Genomic DNA, 20,615 nt, shown 5'->3' on the forward strand with positions numbered 1-20,615 from the left:
AAAGTATTTATAAATAATATAATATTATAAGCTACATGTTGGTGGGTGTAAAATTAAATCATGTCTGTTCCTCTTGAGGATTTTCCCCCCTCACTGTTCCTGGAAGGTTTTATTTACTCTGCAGGGTTTGAGGATCAGTTGAGGTTTAGATCTTGTTCATCAGGTTGTTTTCTGATGATGTTTTATTTATATTTTACCCACATGAACCATCCAGGAGGAAATTCATGATTATTTCACAACAAATAAGTGAGATTTTATTTTACTGCACACTCGCTTCTGATTGAGATGAACTGAGTCTTTTCTTTACTCTGTTGTAGGTGACTTGGTGATCACGTTACGTCTCCCCCCCCCCCCCCCCCCATGCTTTAAGTTACATCTTGTAAACCACAGTGGTTCACACGTTAATTAAGTATTTTTGTTTAGTGTTTTATTTTTGTTGCCTGGGTCACGATAGAAATCAAACAAAATGTGGGTCGCCCGACAGAAAAATTTAATTAAATTATAAATGTTGGAACCCTGTGAATATATTTTACACTGATGAAAGAATAAACGTACGTGAGTTTTGTAATCATGCAGTGTGGATCCTTCAGTACAGTCGATACATGTTTAACTCCTGAATCTCCAATATTTCTTCTTCCACTCAGATCCACCTCACTCAGTTCTAACATCTTTATATCCTTTTTATTCAGATAATCACAAGCTGCATCCATCTCAGAGCTTCTCCTCAGAAATCTACAGAACAATAAATTATAATTATCATCCAGCCAACCACCTACTCATAAATCCACATTCATCTATTCTTTCATTCATCTATCCGACCACATCCAGCCATTCGTCCTTTATGTATTCACCCAGTCATCTACATTCATCCTTCAGTCCATCCAATCATCCATCTCAATTTAATTAGTAAATACACTGCCTGGCCAAAAAAATGTCACACACTGTAATATTTGGTTGTAGCGCCTTTAGCTTTGATTACGACACACATTCACTGTGGCATCGTTTCCACGAGCTTCTGCAACGTCACAACATTTATTTCTGTCCAGTGTTGCATTAATTTCCCCCCCCAAGTTCTTGTATTGATTATGGGAGATTTGGACCACTGCACAAAGTCTCCTCCAGCACATCCCAAAGATTCTCACTGGGATTCAGGTCTGGACTCTGTGGTGGCCAATCCATGTGTGAAAATGACGTCTCATGCTCTCTGAACCTCTTTCACAATCTGAGCCCGATGAATCCTGGCATTGTCATCTTGGAATACGCCCGTGCCATCAGGGAAGAAAAGATCCATTGATGGAATAACCTGGTGGTTAATCCCTTGAGTTCCCTTCACATTGTGGGTGTGGAAATGCTCTTACTGTCACTATTAAACATCCCTGAGTTCTACTGGAGTTTTTCTACCATCTGATTTCACCAAACGTTTAAGTAATCGCCCATCACCATCATTCAAGATTTTTTTCTGACCACATTCCTTCCTGGAAGATGATGTCCCCCAACCCCACCCCCCCACCCCCCCCCTTTCAGTTTCAGCTTCTCCTTAGATGTTTCCTCTGCTTGATGCCAATAATTTGACCCTCCTAAAACAGATGAACATCTTTTCCACGACCACAGGATGTGTCTTTCAGATTAGGGTTAAATAACTTGTTGCCAGCTGAAACATAATCACCCATGCAGTAATTATCCAATGGGAGGCTCTTACCTATTTGCTTAGTTAAATCCAAGTGTTGTGATCTTTTTTTGGTCAGGCAGTGTATATAATTAGGTTTAAGTATAAAATAATTTGTGTTCAGGTTTTCATTTTACAAGCAGAAAATAAAGTGCTAAAAAGAGAGATGATCATTTATAATAAAATAAATGTACTAAAGATGTTTTGTTTCAATCTATTTTACACACTGATTTCAACACAAGAAGTTAAATGTACTCACCTCACTCTCAGTTTAGATTTTGGTTTCTTTAATAAATTATTAAACATCTTCATTCCTTCTGTTCCTGGATTATTTCCACTGAGATCCAGATCAGTTAGAGGTGATGAGGGGTTTAACATCAGAGCTCCAGCCAGAGAAACATAACCTTCATCTGATATCTTACAATCACTCAGTCTGTAAGTAGAATCATAAACAGTGAATCAGAACTTTAGGAGCTTTATGATAATTTATATTTTAATATAAGAATAAAAGTTTCTCTGAAGCAGCTCGAGTTTCTCCTGAATTCTTTCATCATGGAGCTGAAACCTGAACTGATTGTGTAGAAAATATTGATCCTGCTTTTCTCAGCGTAGAAATCAAGAATTCTTATTGTTCAGGGTTCTGAGTCTCATCTGTGTCTGGTGAAGAACTTTGTTATTATTTTAATAACTTCAGTCAGACATCATCACCTATCTCCATCATTTCTGCAGAATCTCTCACCATCTGCCCTTCATCCATTCACAATATGGAAGTAAGAATTTCTTATTGCTCAGGGTTCTCAATCTGATGTGAGTTCAGGAAAGAACTTTTCATTTTTAATAATCATCACACTTCCTCTCCACTCCTCAGAGATCCTCAGAGATCCTCTCACATTCCAAGATTTTGTTAAACAATCGAGTTTAAACTCATCTGCCTTTAATGGTTTGTTATCTGGGCCAACTGCCTTTCTACTCTTCATTCTCTTTATAGCTGCCCTCACTTATTCCTCGCTAATCCAAGGCAAGGTAAAGGGTGGTTACACCTAATATTGATGTGATTTAGATTTCTTTTTTTGTTTATTCACGTTGCCTTTTGTTCAAACGTACAAATTAGGGCTGTCGAAGTTAACGCGATAATAACGCATTAACGCGATCTCAATTTAACGCGATTAAAAATAATAGTGCCGTTAACGCAAATTCTAGTTCATGTTGAGACTTGACTGGTAGAACAAACGTTTTAATGTCGGACTTGCCACCGTTTTTCATTTGCGGTTTGTTAACATAATGTAACCGAGCGTCGTAGTGATGCACTTGCTTAATAAAGAAATAAATACACGCTATATTCACAAGTTGTCGGGAGCAGAACACTTTTATTAACTTATTCTGTTACGGTACCAAATACCGGAAAGCTGAGTCAAGCATGTTAGTCCATGCACTATGGAAGCCCCAAAGGGTCAAAACACACTCACTTCGTGTAGAAACGTCCATCAAACCATTGTCACAATACAACCACAGAAAAGTCTGTTACAATAACTACGCCTTATCCCACCTAAAGCACCGCTGATCTACAATGTTTGCTGATGGAGAAATTCTAACCTACAATCTGACATTTACTGCCTAGTATGAATAAAACTCCCTTACAGTTTTCTCTTGTCCCAGCAGTTTTTAACATCAGTACTAGTCAGTACTAACATCAGTATTAGCATAAAATATGTTCACCATTTTAATTGTAACATTTCACTTAAAAATCCTTCTTTTCTATAACATTTACACAGATTTTTTTAATGCGATTAATCGCGATTAACTATATGAAATTCTGAAATTAATCGCGATTAAAAATTTTAATCGTTTGACAGCCCTAGTACAAATACAAAAATAAACTATTAACACTTCTATTTTTAAAAGCTTTCTTACTTTGCAGAATTTTTCTACACCTGCCTCAAACTTTTGCACAGATGCTGTAGATGCTCAATTTGACCAACTAAATGACAAACTTTAGAAAAATTCATAGCTGTGCCATGCTTCTTTCAAAATGATTGAGGCCACTGTGGACTTAAGTCTTAAATAATGTTTTATATCTGATTTATGCCTATCACAATTTGATCTTGGAGCTCCACAGACGGTTCCTTGCACTACATGATTTGGTTTCTATCCTGACAATGTGGTGTAAATTGTGGTTCTTATACATCACCAATTGAACAGGAGACCCATTTTAAAAATTATTAAAGCAAACAGGCTTGACCATAATCTGGAATGTCACAACAAAAAAATCTGAATATAAATGAGAAATAAGAAATTGTAGGTTTTATGGTATGATTACTTTTTGAAAAAAATAGAACTTCACCAACAGAGAGTGAAAATGGAGCAGATCAGGATTAAATGATTATTTTAGCTAATTATTCAGATCTTTATGGAGTCTGACTGGTCTAATCTAGTGATCAGATAAACCAGCTTATTCTGTAAACATGCACTAATATTTTTACCAATTCTGGAACTTATCAGGTTTAACAGTTACTGTGGGAATGTAAAGAGAAATGAAGATTATTTATTGGTGTTTAATGTCTACTGGTGTTTAATGTAACACTTTGTCAACTCTGTATTAGGGTGCCTGCGGTAGCTGGTGAACTTACCAAGTTTCCGGCAAAGCAGGCATTACAGAACATCTAAAACACAGGCCTCAAATAGGAGGCCTTGTAATTAAGGCTGACGACCTGCCGCTGCAGCTGGCTTATTTAAGCCTGCGCTGTGCAGCAGCGGGAGTTGCACCGTTGGTTTTTGTTTCTGGCATGACAGCGAGCGGTGTCCACTCACTTTACAGGGCTAGACGTTTACCCCAGGCGGCTTGTAGGTCGGTTGGGTGTGTAGGCTGAAAGGCCTGGGTAAAATAGTTCCTTGATATTACTTATGACAGGGAAAGTGCGGTGCGATTCCGTCCAGCCCTCGCGCTGGTATTGTTTTGACGTTACCTGCTAGCATTCCCCTGTAGCAAACGCAGGTGGCTAGCGGTGGCCATTTTACTGGTTAAACCGGCTTTTGTATTAACTCAAGGTTAAGCAGTTCGCTAAATCCGGGGTGGCGCAGCTGGGTTACGCTTGCCCCTGACGCCAGCTTCCCTGGTTCGAATCCGCTCCTCGAGGAGTATCTAATTCTTCTCTTTTTCTATCTATTACAGGTCGGCTCTCCCCAACGCTAACCAGTCCCGTCTGGTGGCGAGACGATCCTGTTACCCGCTCGCGCTTTGTGGCGTCCGGGTCTTTATATTCGAGACTGATTTTTAGTTTCGGTTTTCACCCAAGCCAGCGCTTCATAGGCGTGCCGAGCTTCTCTAGCATTAACGCCAGTTTGGCGTAATGGTGAGTGCGACCGCCTCGCATTCGGGCGACCGGGGTTTGCGTCTCGGCTTTTGTGGTTTTTTTCCTTTTTTTTTTCTTTTTCAGTTTCATCTGCCTGCAGTGTTCAGCGGTATCAATCGGGGTTCTCCCGATTCGTTTTTTGTTCTCTGTTTTGACCTTTTGTTTTTTGTCTTTTGATTTAAAATTAATAAATATTAATTTTATCTGCATTTTTGAGTCCTCCTCCTTTCCACATAACACTTTGTCTACTCTGGGTTCTTGGAATTCTCTTTTATATAATCTATAGCATTTATTTATAATAAACATGTAGAATAAATGAATAATATAATAGTAGAAAATGGTTCCTCTTACGTGAGGTTTTGGATTGTACAGTGTGGATCCTCCAGCAGAGCTGATAGTTGATTCACTTTGATCTCTTTCAGTGTTTTGGAGCTCAGATGGAGTTTCTTCTGCAGTAAGATGTTTATATCTAGAATCTGATTGAGAGTGGTGTAGGCTTCCTCTGCATCAGGACTTTTAAACAGCCTGTAGAGAAGAAACATCCAGAAACATCAGTCTTAATTTGTGTAAAATTTAAAAAGCCAGTTTAAACAGTAAAAACTTCCTTTAACTCCATCATCAGAATCAGATTTACATTCATATTTAATTTAAATCTAATAATTCTGCTACAGTTAAATCATCAGATTTTAGAGACGACAGTAAAGTGATGAAAACAAAAATCTCTCACCTCAGTTTAATTTCACTCCAGTTGAACCATCCAGCACTACATACGGTACAGATATTCTGCACTCCTGATTCTCCAGGATGGTTCCCTCTGAGATCCAGCTCCTTCATGTATGAACGGTTTGATCTCAGAACTTCAGCCAGAGCAGCATAACCTTCATCTCCTACACCACAATCTGATAATCTGCAGAAAGAACAGAAAACTTTATTTTTTTTGCAATAAATGAAAGAAAGTAGTGATTTAAAATTAGTGCTCAGCTTGATAATTTATTACATAAAAAAGACATCAAATTTAAGGAAACCTTGTTTCTATGAACATTCCCTTCCACAAACTGTTTTTTGTACACACAGTGGGTGTGGCTGACAGGCCTGAACTCAATAATTAGAAGGTGTCCACTTGTGTCTTTATGTGTTTTTTAGAGTTAATGATGCTCTCACAGATGTGGCCCCTGTCGTGGACATTAATACCCCCCTAAACTTTAAATTGCTAACAAAAACAGTATGAGATGTTTGAACTGTAAGACCTTCAGTGTTTCCTAGATCTACATCATCCAGTGTTATACCTGAATCTCTACTGGACATGAACATTAACTAGTGGACACCTGTATGTGGCTGGCTCCTCTTAATTCAGAGCAGTGGCTCTACTCAGAGCTCTTGTAGATTGCAGAACTTCAAAATTATTGATTTGTCTGTCAGTCTGATGTTGTTGTTTTTGTGAACAAGGTCTTTAGGTACTTTAACTTAGAGAGAACCTCAACTAAAAGATGCTGTTACTTAGCTGCTCAACACCATGAGATTACAGAAGTGTAGATGATGAGCATCATTACCTCAGAACCTCCAGTTTACACTCGTTCTTCTTCAGTCCTTCACAGAGCTTCTGTACTCCAGAGTTCTGTAGGTTGTTGTTGCTCAGGTCCAGCTCTCTCAGACTGGAGGATCCTGATCTCAGAACTTCAGATAAAGCTGAACAGCTCTCCATCGTTAGATCATCGCCATTAATCCTAAACACAACAGAAACCCCCGAATGTATCTGTCATGTTCAGATGCTGAGTTACTTAAATATCAGAGGTTTTAGTTGTCGTAACTGTCAATCTGCTTCTCTGAGGTCGTTTTCTTACTATAAACACTTTCTACTGCCCTAACATAAAAATAAAGGTTCTACATGCAGTACCAGAACCTGTAAATAATGTTGTGGAATAAAAGAAGCTCTTGAAGTATAAAAACTACAAACACGAGCAGCTGAAGAGTGAAGTACTGACTGGAGTTTCTGCAGTTTGCAGTGAGAGTCCTGCAGAAATGCTGAGAGAAGCTTCACTCTGGAATCTCCTGATACCCCCCCTGGGTTCCTTTCCAGCTTCATCTGGGTCAGTATTAAGGGGTTCTGACCCAGAGTGGAATAAAGAGAGGAGTAGACTTCTTCTGCTTCAGGAGACTTTAAGAATCTGCAGAGAGAAAAACATTTCATTATAAATAATAAACTTTATATTAACACGTCTTATTAATGCTTAAGAGCTCATCAATGATGTTCATCTTTAACTGGAGATTAGAATCAAACCCAGGTACCCAGGACTCGTACTGCTGTGCTGCATCTACACTGTCAGCTACTTGTACATTTATTTTCTCTCACCTCAGTGTCTTCAGTTTACAGTTTGGATCCTGTAGTAGATCATCGAGCAGTTTTACTCCTGAATCTCCAGGATGGTTCCCTCTGAGATCCAGCTCCATCAGCTCTGATGATGGGTTTGATCTCAGAGCTTCAGCCAGAGCAGAATAACCTTCCTCTCTTACACCACAATCTGATAATCTGCAGAAATAATAACAATATTTAATTATTTTAATTTACTGTTGGTTCATAATTTCCTCTCATTAATAATGAGTTTGAGTAGAAACAAGCACAACACCAATGATCTGGTAATAAATAAATGATAATAAAATACTAACGTGAGTTTGTGGAGTTTGAACTGTAGATTCTTCAGTAGATGAGAGATCTGAATCACTCCTGAATCTCCTAGTTGATTGTTACTCAGATCCAGATCTTTCAGGTGTGATGGATTTACATCAAGAGCTGATTCCAGATCAGTACAACTTTTATCTGTAATGCTGCAGTTCCTCAAGCTGCAGAGAGAGAAGAAGAACATCTGAATAAAAGTATTTATAAATAATATAATATTATAAGCTACATGTTGGTGGGTGTAAAATTAAATCATGTCTGTTCCTCTTGAGGATTTTCTCCCCTCACTGTTCCAGGAAGGTTTTATTTACTCTCTAGTGACTTACGTGAGTTTTGTAATCATGCAGTGTGGATCCTTCAGTACAGTCGATAGATGTTTAACTCCTGAATCTCCACATACATGTTTAACTCCTGAATCTCCAAATAGATATTTAACTTCTGAATCTCCAAATACATGTTTAACTCCTGCATCTCCAATATTTCTTCTACTCAGATCCACCTCACTCAGTTCTAACATCTTTATATCCATTTTATTCAGATAATCACAAGCTGCATCCATCTCAGAGCTTCTCCTCAGAAATCTACAGAACAATAAATAATAATATTATTACACCGTTATTTTACTGCTAATGTAACAGACTAGAATAGAGGCGCAGTGAGTTTAGAGTGGATCCCACCAAAATTATTTCATATTTAATTGTTAATGCTGATTTAGTATGTTCTCCACAGTTATTGCACAGTTACAGTTCTGCACTCTTTGTTCCACACGCTTGCTGTAGTCTGGTCGACTCAAGACATGAAAATGTAAACCTGAGATATTTTACATTTATACAATAAAATAATAAACGTACGAGCTTTAATACCAAGTAAATATAATTAATTAATAATCACATCACTTAACCAGCAGAGTTTTATTTCATTTTGATGAGTAATTAAAGTTCATATTAAACTGTTTATCAGTGTTGGTGCAAACTCCTGCTTCACCAAAATTATATAAAATTATACACTTCTGTAAATAATAAAACTTTGTTTGTCTGATTTAAACACAAGAAGTTAAATGTACTCACCTCACTCTCAGTTTAGAGTTTGGTTTCTTTAATAAATCATTAAACATCTTCATTCCTTTTGTTCCTGGATTATTTCCACTGAGATCCAGATCAGTTAGAGGTGATGAGGGGTTTAACATCAGAGCTCCAGCCAGAGCAACATAACCTTCATCTGAGATCTCACAATCTCTCAGTCTGTAAGTAGAATCATAAACAGTGAATCAGAACTTTAGGAGCTTTATGAGAATTTAAATATTAATATAAGAATAAAAGTTTCTCTAAAGCAGCTCGAGTTTCTCCTGAATTATTTCATCATGGAGCTGAAACCTGAACTGATTGTGTAGAAAATATTGATCCTGTTTCTCTCAGTGTAGAAATCAGAAATTCTTATTGTTCAGGGTTCTGAGTCTCATCTGTGTCTGGTGAAGAACCTTTAATGATTGTAATTATTATCATTGTAATCTGGGTCGTCCATTAGTTTTCTGCTCCTGGACGATGTGGGCACGTAATAGGGACAGTAATAACAGTAACCTCATCTACCCCTGTTGCCTCAACTGTTGCCTCAATCTCAAATGGTGGTGGTAGGTGATCATCCTTAACCTGCAGCATTTGACACAGTGAATCACAACATTCTCTTGTCTACTCTCTCCAACCTTGGAGTAACCGGTTCGGGATGACAATCGGGGTGGCCTCCCACCTAAAAAAGGCACTTTTATAAGGTGTCATAGAAAGCATCTATATCCCCTCCATGCACTCTCTCAACCGGTGTTCCTCAGGGTGCTGTACTTGGGCCTCTTCTTTTCTCTATCTACACCCGCTCTCTGGGTAAGGTCATAGCCTCCCATGGCTTCTCCTACCACTCCTATGCAGATGACACTAAGCTCGTTCTGTCATTTCCTCCTTCAGACACACAAGTCTCAGCTCGCATCTCAGCATGTATGCAAGATATCTCACAATAGATGTCGGCTCATCATCTAAAACTTAATCCCAGCAAGACAGAGCTGTTATTTATTCCTGGAGATCAATCCCCAACCCAGGACCTAGTCATCTGTCTTAATGACTCCCAGATCAGACCATCTGATAAGGTAAGAAGCCCTGGTGTTATCCTGAATAACCAGCTGACCTTCTCTATAGCCAACATGATAAGATCATGCCGGTACCTCCTCTACAACATCAAGAAGAGTAGACTATTTCTCTATGGAAGCCACTTAGATTCTTGTACAATCACTCGTAATCTTGAGGTTGGACAACTGCATCTCCTTCTTGGCAGGTCATTTAAAATACAGCTGCTTGGTTGCTGAAGATGGTGTGGATATATGACCAGAGTGAAGGCCAATGTGTAGTAGGATGTACATGTGAAAGGTAATCTTGTGATTGATCTACATTTCCTGATGTGGTGCACAATAAAACAACTACAAAAGAAGGTTCTAGTCCCTCTAGTCTAAAAAAACAGACCAATGTTTTTCTCCTAAAGTGCTGATACACTACACAGTGACATCACAGATTAATCACTGTTCATTTCTATTAAATATGTGTATATAATAATATTACTGAACTTACTTGAGTTGTTTCAGTTTGTATTGATGATTCTGCAGTAGAGGAACGAGCTTCTTCACTCCTGAGTTTCCTATCGGATTTTCACTCAGATCCAGATCAGTCAGGTGTGATGGGTTTATACTGAGAGCTGAAACCAGAGTAGTGCAGTCGTTCTCTGTTAAGCTGCACCCACACAACCTGCAGAGAGAGGGCGCTATTAGAAACTGTCTTTATTTGTTCTTTTTTATTTTTACTTTCAATTCTACACATTGATGACAAACCAATATAATTACCATTTCAGATTGCGTCCACTAATTACCATTAACATCAATCTACACCTGATCACCCAGAATGACAACTGAAAATATACAGACCCTTAATTTAAAACATTGTAGACTCCTTTTTGGCAGCCTTTTAGTATGTGAGAGGAGAACTAAGGACAAAATCAGGGCCATCCTGGATAATCCTTCTCACCCTCTCAATGAGGAACTATGGTGGCTGGGTAGTTCATTCAGCCATAGACTAATCCCACCAAAGAGCAAGGCAGAGCGCTTCAGACCTTCTTTTGTGCCAACTGCCATCAGACTGTATAACAATAGCAGAATACACAGACTGTCCTCACACTGATGAGCAAGCCCCCCCCCCCATCCTACAATAACTCCAGATCTCCACACCTTTTTCCCCATCACTGGACTCTATGTTTCATTATACACACATACAGTATGTATATATCTACATATAGTATATATAGTGTTTTTATTATACTGTTGTAATTATCATACTTTTGTATAATAGTAGTTGCATAGCATAGCAAATTTTTCTATAATTTCCTTATTTTTTATTTTATTCTGCTTTATTTTATTTACTGTATCTACTGTACTTACACTGTACTGGAGCTGCTGTAACACTCAAATTTCCACCATGGGGACTAATAAAGGAATCTTATCTCATCTTACTCTACAGTGGCTTTCATCTCACCACTCTGCCATATAGATGTGATTTATAGAGACTGTAGAGATGGTTGTCCATCCAACATGTTCTCACATCTATTTACAGAACCATTAATGCTATTGCCACCATTTGATGGTGGGGATCCACAGATGGTTCCTTGAACTTCATGACTTGGTGTTTGTCCTGCAGTGTAAACTGGGCTTCCTTATAGACCGTGGTAATGTCCAAATCAACTCAGATTGCAGCAGATGGATTCAGTTGAGGTCTAGAGACATTTTTGTCTACTCTGGGTTCTTGGAATCCCCTTTTATATAATCTATAGCATTTATTTATGATAAATATGTAGAATAAATGAATGAATGTAAGTGTAGAAAATGGTTCCTCTTACGTAAGGTTTTGGATTGTACAGTGTGGATCCTCCAGCAGAGCTGATAGTTGATTCACTTTGATCTCTTTCAGTGATTTGGAGCTCAGATGGAGTTTCTTCTGCAGTAAGATGTTTATACCTAGACTTTTACTGAGAGTGGTGTAGGCTTCCTCTGCATCAGGACTTTTAAACAGCCTGTAGAGAAGAAACATCCAGAAACATCAATCTTATAACATTAATAACATTAATAACATTAATAACATTAATAACATTAATAACAGTTATACAGTGTTTTTACAGTCACACTTTTTATGATCAGATTTGAAGTTTGGTATGTTGAACAGGTGGAACAGCAGTTTCCAAGCCTGGGTGTGATCCTGACTATTAATCTCTAGTCTGCCATAGGACTGGACTCTGGGGTTTGATTCAAGTAAATTTAGATGCAAACTGCACCATGTATAAATGTGAATCTGGTGATGTGATTGGCTAAACCTTTAACACAATTGCAAAGTGACAATTTTTTTTCAAAGTGAACATAATTTACCATAAAGAATTTAATGACAAAATCATATATTTCTAGCTACAATCTACTGTTTAAGGTTGTACAAACTAAATATTTAACTTTTCCCTGATTAATAAACGTTTCCACCTAAAGCACTTATTGTTCAGTTTGCAGACAGTTTTGGGTAAGTTTATTGGTAAATCCATTCCTGTATTACCAGAAACATCAACATTTCTTCTCTATCCGAACCTTTTCACATTATTTTAACAAGCACATCATGGTGGCTCGGTAGGTAGCTCCTGCGTAGTCACCAATGTGTAGCACTGTTGCCTCACAGCAAGAAGGTCCTGGGTTCATTTCCCAGGTTGAGCAGTCCAGGTTCTTTCTGGGTGGAGTTTGCACGGTTTCCTTGTGTCTGCATGGGTTTCTTCTAGGTGCTCCGGTTTCCTCCTACAGTCCAAATACAGGTACTAAAATTGCCTTAGATATGAGTGTGTGTGTGTTAAACCTGTGATAGACTGGCAACCTATTCAGGGTGCCCCCTCCTTTCGCCTAGTTGAATAGTACCCACCACGACCTTGAATAGGATAAAGTGGTGGTACAAAAGACAGTGAATAAAAGTTACAAGCACTCTGAAGCTTGGCTGCATGACATTGCACCTCCACTTTACCTGGACTTACTGGTTCTGTTACATATTTTCAGTTTGTTTGCTATTAATGGACGTTGTTTACGTGTGCTCAGTGTGAAGTCTTACTGATCTGAGCTTTAGTTTCTTGCGTTATATGGATTGTTACTCTGTGTGAGACCTCACTCACCTCAGTTTAATTTCACTCCAGTTGAACCATCCAGACTTACAAACGTCACAGATCTTCTGCACTCCTGATTCTCCAGGATGGTTCCCACTGAGATCCAGCTCCTTCATGTATGAACGGTTTAATCTCAGAGCTTCAGCCAGAGCAGCATAACCTTCATCTCCTACATCACAATCTGATAATCTGCAGAAAGAACACAGAAAACATTCTCTATCAAACCTCAGTGTCAGTGTCACCAGACAGGGTGTAAACTCTGATAAAAACAAAAAACAGTGATTTGAAAATGAAGACAGGTCTGCAGTGTTAATTTTGACAGCAAATTTTGATTTAGATTTAGTCATAGTCTTTTGACTAAAATGTAATTTAGTTTTAGTCATAATTTAGTCATCTGAATTGTTTTAGTTTTAGTCTAGTTTTAGTCGACTAATTATCATAAGAATATAGTCGACTAAATCTACAGTCGATTCAGTCGACTAAAATACATATTTGTTTGTTTATTAGGATTATAACGTCATGTTTTTACACATTGGTTATATTCATGACGGACGGTAGTTACTCATTACACAAGATTTATATCAAACACAGTCATGGACAAATTTAGTATCTTCAATTCACCTCACTTGCACGTCTTTGGACTGTGGGAGGAAACCGGAGCACCCGGAGGAAACTCACGCTGACACGGAGAGAACATGCAAACTCCACACAGAAAGGACCTGGACCGCCCCACCTGGGGTTCGAACCCAGGCCCTTCTTGCTGTGAGGCGACAGTGCTACCCACTTAGCCACCGTGCCGCCCTAAAATAAATATAAAGGGTGTAAAATGTAAATGCTTTTTTAATGAAACATTTTTAACCAGTTATGGAATATTATTAATGTTTGAATGTGCAATACACACAAAAACAGTTTAAAATTTAACTTATTTCAAACAACATCTTTATTTACCTGACCTGCTTATTGAGCATAACAATAACAAAATATTAATGACCAGTAGGCCTGCTCTGCCTGAAACATATATACATTGTTCATAACAAATTGCATATTACATTCTTTATAAAACTGGGTCCCATAAAAGCAGCTGTGACGTTATGTTGCCATTATACTGCCAGCAGTGCCAGATGTTTCAGATGTGTTGTGTTTTTACCCGAGATCGTCGCCCCACATGATTTACACATCGTCTTGTTTTTCACAACATCAAATGTGTCCATATATCGGCTCTCCTCTTTCTCTCTGTTGACATTGTTGAGTTGACCTGGTTCCATGAGTAAAGAAAGTTCACAGGCCGGTCTGGTCTTCCCGGGTTTAGATCAAATTTGTGCGAGTGTGGTCTTACGTACTGCAAAAGATTAGTACTGATTGGATGGCTAATCGGCTTGTCCCGCCTCTCCACATACGCTAAAGTAGTTCTGATTGGATCTCTTCCTAACTTGTCCCTACCTTCCACAAAACTAAATCAGTTATTGGATGTCGTCCCTGCCAAACATTTTCGTCTCGTTTTTATTCGTTGACGAAAGTGACGATTCATTTCGTCATAGTTTTTATCCTTTCATGTAGTTTTTATTTAGTTACCGTCTCGTTTTCGTCATGAAAAAAAGGTTCATTGACGAAAACTATGACGAAAATCATTCGTCAATGAAATTAACACTGCAGGTCTGCACTATGTGCAGGTTTTTGGTCTGTTGGTCCTGGATTCTGTGAAGTTGATTTGAGACGATGTCCATGGTTAAAAGCGCTGTATAAATAAATTTGACTTGACTTGAGGTCAGTCTAGCACTTTTCCAATTAATCACACAGGGTTGATGTCAGGGATCTATATGCACAAGTCATTGATACTAGAACAGGATAGGGTATTCCCCAAACAGTTTACAAATAAACATTTAATAAAACACTCAATAATTTGAAAAGGTGTCCACATGAGATATATGTATTTTTAAGTTAATGATGCTCTCACAAGGGCGGCACAGTGGCTAAGTGGGTAGCACTGTCACCTCACAGCAAGAAGGTCCTCGGTTTAATCCATCAGTGGGGAGGTCCAGGTCCTTTCTGTGTGAAGTTTGCATGTTCTCCCCATGTCTGTGTGGGTTTCCTCCAAAAACATGCAGTCAGGCTAATTGGAGACACTGAATGGTCCTATAGATACCTAGCCACTGGGATGCACAAACCAGTGCATTGTAGTGCCGGTCCCAAGCCCAGATAAATAGGGGGGGTCATGTCAGGAAGGGCATCCGGCGTAAAAACTGTGCTGAATCAATAATGCAGATCACGATCTGCCGGTGACCCCTAATGGGAGCAGCCGAGGAAATAGAGAGAGTGAACGATGCTCTCACAGATGCTGTGGGCACTAATACCCTCCCATAAAAAATTGCTTATCTTGTTTATTTTCTATTTTCTTTAGTAGAGATCAAAGTACATTTATCCCAGCTATTCTCAAACTAAGCTTCGTTAATAATGCTGATACATTTATAAACTATTATATACTTTGAATGTACTGCTTGAAAGAATAAACGTACGTGAGTTTTGTAATCATGCAGTGTAGATCCTTCAGTACAGTCGATAGATGTTTAACTCCTGAATCTCCAATATATCTTCTTCCACTCAGATCCACCTCACTCAGTTCTAACATCTTTATATCCATTTTATTCAGATAATCACAAGCTGCATCCATTTCAGGGCTTCTGCTCAGAAATCTACAGAACAATAATAATAATTATCATCCATAAACATAAATCCACATTCATCCATCCACATTTGATCCGTCTATATTTAAATATGTGTTTGTTTGGGTTTTGATTTTACATGCAGAATATAAAGTTCTGAAGTGAAAAGAGAGTCCACTTACATTAATAAAACTGTTTAATGATAAATTATAATAAAAGTATTTAATATGTTTTGTTTGACTCTGAGCTTTACTGACTGATTTAAACACAAGAAGTTAAATGTACTCACCTCACATCCAGTTTAGAGTTTGGTTTATTCAATAAATCATCAAACATCTTCATTCCTTTTGTTCCTGGATTATTTCCACTGAGATCCAGATCAGTTAGATGTGATGAGGTGTTTAACATCAGAGCTCCAGCCAGAGCAGCATAACCTTCATCTGAGATCTCACAATCACTCAGCCTGTAGATAAAATCATAAACAATGAATTTATTAGCATTTACATGGTGATATGAAAATGAAATTTTTTTAAGCAGCTCAAAATCTTCCCAATTTTTTTGCAACCCCCTACCAACCTCTCTCTCCATTTTGACCCAATCTAGTCACACCCATTTACTCGGGTTGCATTTTGCTTCCTCTATACTGCTGCTGAGCTCCTCTACTAAACGAGGAGAGCTGGGACTAACACACGCCGCCTCCGACACACGTGCAATAGCCGACTGCATCTTTAATCATGCGCAAGCTGAGTTCACATGGCAGAGGTATTACATGTGGAGAGTCTTGCACTGATCTCCATTATCCCCTGTTACGTGGGTAGAGAAAGGAGGACTCACAGGCAGAGATAACGATAAATCAAAGTTTTATTTTTAAAATAATAAACAGAAAAAAAAACAGAGAACAAAAAGGGAAACAAAAAAACGATCGGAACCTCCGACAGAAGCTGCAAATGCAGCGAACCAAAAATTGACAAAAAGGAAAAATCAAAAGAGCGGATGCGAACCCCGGTCTTTGAGGTGAGAGCCGGGAGCGTTACCACCGCACCAACGTGGCGCGGGTTAACAAAAGCGCGTAGGGAGAAAAACCTCCGCTGAATACTAGCCCCAGCACAGCGGTAGGCTAGCGTAGATATCAATCGACGCGCAACACGCTTACGGTCGCGGTAGCTGAAGCACACCGATCTGAAACAAGAGAGAAAGATGCACGTTTAGTTAGGCAAGCTCACACATGCGCATTCGAACCGGGGATGCTGGCAGACCAACCGAGCGCCTTACGGAGTCGCCACCCAGCGGTTGTGGAATCCAATGACTATATTCAATAAGAGCACTATAGCGGTGAACAGTACCAGCGTCGTATCACGGCGCTGAATGAAACCGCTAATGCTAAATGCTAATCAAGTAAACAAATAGCAGTTCGAGGACTGCACGGCGTCGCACCACGCTAGTTCTAAAAGAGGAGAAAGGAACACTAACTACCTCGACCTTGCGGTCTACACACCCGAATGGCCTTGTGCCACCAGGGGTACCACCTAAGGCTACGAACGGAGCGTGGACGAGCTGCCACAGAGAGGGCGAAAACAAACAAAAGGTGCGACACCCGCTGCTGCGCTTAAATAGCCAGCCCACAGCTGCGGGTGATCTGCCCTAATTAGTGACCTACTTACTTAAGGCCTTTGTTTTCTGAGCTCTGTAACGCCTGCTTCGCTGGGAACCCGGGGCACATTCACCAGCTACAACAGGCATCCTAATATCCCCTGTCTCTGTGCAGCACCATCAATCAACCATTTCCTGTGTAGGTGCCCGGACTGCCTGTAGCAGAGCTGAGATTCAAACTTAAAAAGTCTGAGATGTCAGCACTGGTGTGCTAGTGTGTTTTACTGCTGCATCACCCAAGCACCATAAAGCAAAGTTTAACATAAAGTACTACAGGTGACTTCAGTGATTCATGTTTTTTTTGGAGATGGGAGTAGATGCGACTCAGTAGAATAGTTGGGCAAAGTTAGATAATGGTTGTTAATAGTTAAACATACAAATATAAATATGTATAGTTCACATTAAATAAACAAAGCAATGTTTAAATTTTAAAGTGCTTGAACACTGCACACTGGCATTAATGACTAATAGCCTAATAATTGGAAGGTTGAAATTTACAAACCTTTTAAAATCCAATCAGTTGTTGTTGGTTCCTCAGTGGAAGTGTATATAAAAATAATATCTAATCAGTGTTTAGCTTAAATGTTTCTTTCCTAGCACATTCACTGTTGTACAAAATATGAAAAGGTTGATGAAACAAATATGTGTATATAATAATATTACTGGACTTACTTGAGTTGTTTCAGTTTGTATTGATGCTTGTGCAGTAGAGGAAAGAGCTTCTTCACTCCTGAGTTTCCTATCGGATTTTCACTCAGATCCAGACCAGTCAGGTGTGATGGGTTTCTACTGAGAGCTGAAACCAGAGTAGTGCAGCTTTTCTCTGTTAAGCTGCACCCACACAACCTACAGAGAGAGGGCGCTGTTACAAACTGAATTCTACATATTTAAATAAGTAAGTATCAAGTTCTCAAAAAAAAAACATTATAAACTTCTTAATGCATTTCTGCTCCTCTATTAAAAAGTTTTCCTAAACAGGGTTGTGAGAATATCGAACCAAGGCTTATCAAATTCATTATGGACCTCAGATCAGGAATAAGCAAAAGAAAAATCTCTTTAGAATGTGGTAAACAAACAAACGTGACAAATTTGCAAAAATATGAGAAATGAAGAAAAGGGTAAATACAGTTTCACCACACTGTACAGCAGGTTCAGATTTAGTAAAATATGTTAATTATTAGCGACTATTTTAGAAGCAAATAATTGAATAATATATCTTACGTGAGTTTCTTTGGTCTGAAATGTGGATCTTCCAGTAGAGCAGAAAACAACATCATTCCAGAATCTCCTTTTATTTTCTGACTCAGATCCAGCTCACTCTGCAGTAACGGGTTCACATGAAGTTTATCACTCAGAGACTTTAACGCTTTTTCTGCATCTTTAGTTTTCAATAATCTGCAGAGAGAAACAAGATCATGTTTACCATTATATTATTATATATTAAAACTCTCATAAATCATGAATCTGATTCTGGATGGTAATCCGGTCACATTCTGAACAAGATTCTGAAAGTACAGTTTACATTTCTTACATACAGATGTAAGTAAAAGAAAATCACAGAAAAAGAAGAAACTCTTACTGTAATCAATAACTCTGTATGTTCCTAAAAACTTCACCAATAAAAAAAATCTGTAATATTACAAAACATTTTAAAAGCATTTAGAGAAATTATGTGGATTTTACACTTCAGCATTGTTCTGTTGATGTTAGACAAAATAGTGACTATTTCTTTAGGAAATGAATTATTTTTTCAGGCGTACATGATTTACAGCCTGAAATAAACAAAAACAGTTTGCTTTAAACATTTAAGCAGTTCTGAAAATTAAACATTCTAAGTTAGAACTAGAGAGGTGCATTTCCTGTAGAAAATGCAAGTGTGATTGCAGTGCAGTGGGTGGGCAGGGCTGCGTATCCAAATAATGTATCCAAGTCGCGGTGTCATCAATGGGCGATACAGTTTAGAGTTGGAATGGTGTTGATATCTCAAAATTTAACAAAATTAATGGAAGTGAATTGGGCGAAAAAATGGGCGTGGCAGGTGGGTGGGGGTGCATACCCAAAAGCTGCATCCAGGTCAGGGTGTCATCAGTGGGCTGTACGATTTAGAGTTGGAACGGCATAGATATCTTGAACTTTTAAAAATGAATGGAAGTTAATGGGACATAAAAACAGGCGTGGCAGGTGGGTGTGGGTTCGAATCCCCATGCTGTATCTGAGTCGGGGTTACATCAGTGAGCTTCACGATTTAGAGTTGGAATGGCGTTGATATCTCAAACTTTCAAAATATGAAGTGAATGGGGCTGAAAAACGGGCGTGGCAGGTGGGCGTGGGTTCGAATCCCCATGCTGTATCTGAGTCGGGGTTACATCAGTGGGAAGTGAGCGTATCTAAATGCTGTATGGAAGAGCTGCAGTGTGTGGGGGTGTGAATACTTTTCCCACACAGGGGACTCTATCTGTGTACAAGCCGCTGAAAATTGCGAATGTTGACAAAAAACAGGAGAAACAATAAAAAGAAGACGGAAGAAGAATATGACTAACGGATAACAATGGAGTGGTTGCTTGAGCAATCACACTAATTACAGTAAAAAGTGATTAGTCCCCACACCCAAATTCTTCCATTTCTGCTAATTTGTCCATCACACTAACACAAGCCACGTCTTCCAAAAAGTTCTGCATTTGTCTCTCTTATTGTGGAATCATGAACATTAACTGAGGCGAGTACGGCCTGCAGTTCTTTATTTGTTCATCTGGGTTCTTTTGTTACCTCCTGGATGAGTTTAGCACAAATACATTTAGTGGCTGAATTCTTCACCCTTCAGCTCTTCTAGTCTAAATTCATTACTTTAAATAACTTACCTCAGTGTCTTCAGTTTACAGTCCGGATCTTCTAGTAACTCATAGAGCGGTTTTACTCCAGAATCTCCAGGATCGTTCCCTCTGAGATCCAGCTCCATCAGCTCTGATGATGGGTTTGATCTCAGAGCTTCAGCCAGAGCAGCATAACCTTCCTCTCTTACACCACAATCTGATAATCTGCAGAAATCATTCATCAGAGTTTCTTACATTTACTTTGACTTTTATTTCATTGCAGACAGGATGAAGATATTTCATGTTTTATCTGGTCTTTTATTGGATTTGGGGGGTTGTAACTTTAAGCATTTTAAGGAGTAATAAAAGTAATACAATAACATTTCTATTTATTACATTTTACACATCAGATATTTCTAATAAAATAAAGTTTATAAGTTTATTGATTAAAGGTTTTCATGGAGCGTCCTATTTATTCCACATAACTGCATGTATAATGGAGGATGTTTGTATAGTTGGTCGACGTTGAACTGTAGTGGTATTTATGTTTAAGGTACATTTGGTTGTTGGTAGTATTTATGTTGAGGGTCACACTGA

The 20,615-nt window shown here is 38.7% G+C and overlaps 1 protein-coding gene across 1 annotated transcript in view; it reads right to left on the reverse strand.

Moving 5' to 3' along the window:
• The window catches only part of LOC134323461 (protein NLRC5-like), a 34,452-nt gene extending 14,192 nt beyond the window's left edge, over positions 1–20,260 (reverse strand). Inside the window, exons 1-18 of the mRNA XM_063004987.1 lie at positions 20,067–20,260; positions 18,430–18,603; positions 17,881–18,054; positions 15,848–16,021; positions 15,412–15,588; positions 12,908–13,087; positions 11,612–11,785; positions 10,297–10,470; positions 8,758–8,931; positions 8,017–8,271; positions 7,681–7,854; positions 7,367–7,543; positions 6,999–7,181; positions 6,567–6,740; positions 5,744–5,923; positions 5,368–5,541; positions 1,926–2,099; positions 556–732 (exon numbers count right to left, since the gene is read on the reverse strand). Of these exons, the coding sequence (XP_062861057.1) occupies positions 556–732; positions 1,926–2,099; positions 5,368–5,541; positions 5,744–5,923; positions 6,567–6,740; positions 6,999–7,181; positions 7,367–7,543; positions 7,681–7,854; positions 8,017–8,271; positions 8,758–8,931; positions 10,297–10,470; positions 11,612–11,785; positions 12,908–13,087; positions 15,412–15,588; positions 15,848–16,021; positions 17,881–18,054; positions 18,430–18,603; positions 20,067–20,260 (3,263 nt within the window). The remainder of the gene's footprint in view (positions 1–555; positions 733–1,925; positions 2,100–5,367; positions 5,542–5,743; positions 5,924–6,566; positions 6,741–6,998; positions 7,182–7,366; positions 7,544–7,680; positions 7,855–8,016; positions 8,272–8,757; positions 8,932–10,296; positions 10,471–11,611; positions 11,786–12,907; positions 13,088–15,411; positions 15,589–15,847; positions 16,022–17,880; positions 18,055–18,429; positions 18,604–20,066) is intronic.
• Between the last annotated feature and the right edge of the window lie 355 nt (positions 20,261–20,615).

The sequence above is a fragment of the Trichomycterus rosablanca genome, chromosome 11 (genome assembly GCF_030014385.1).
Source record: "Trichomycterus rosablanca isolate fTriRos1 chromosome 11, fTriRos1.hap1, whole genome shotgun sequence".
NCBI lineage: Eukaryota > Metazoa > Chordata > Actinopteri > Siluriformes > Trichomycteridae > Trichomycterus > Trichomycterus rosablanca.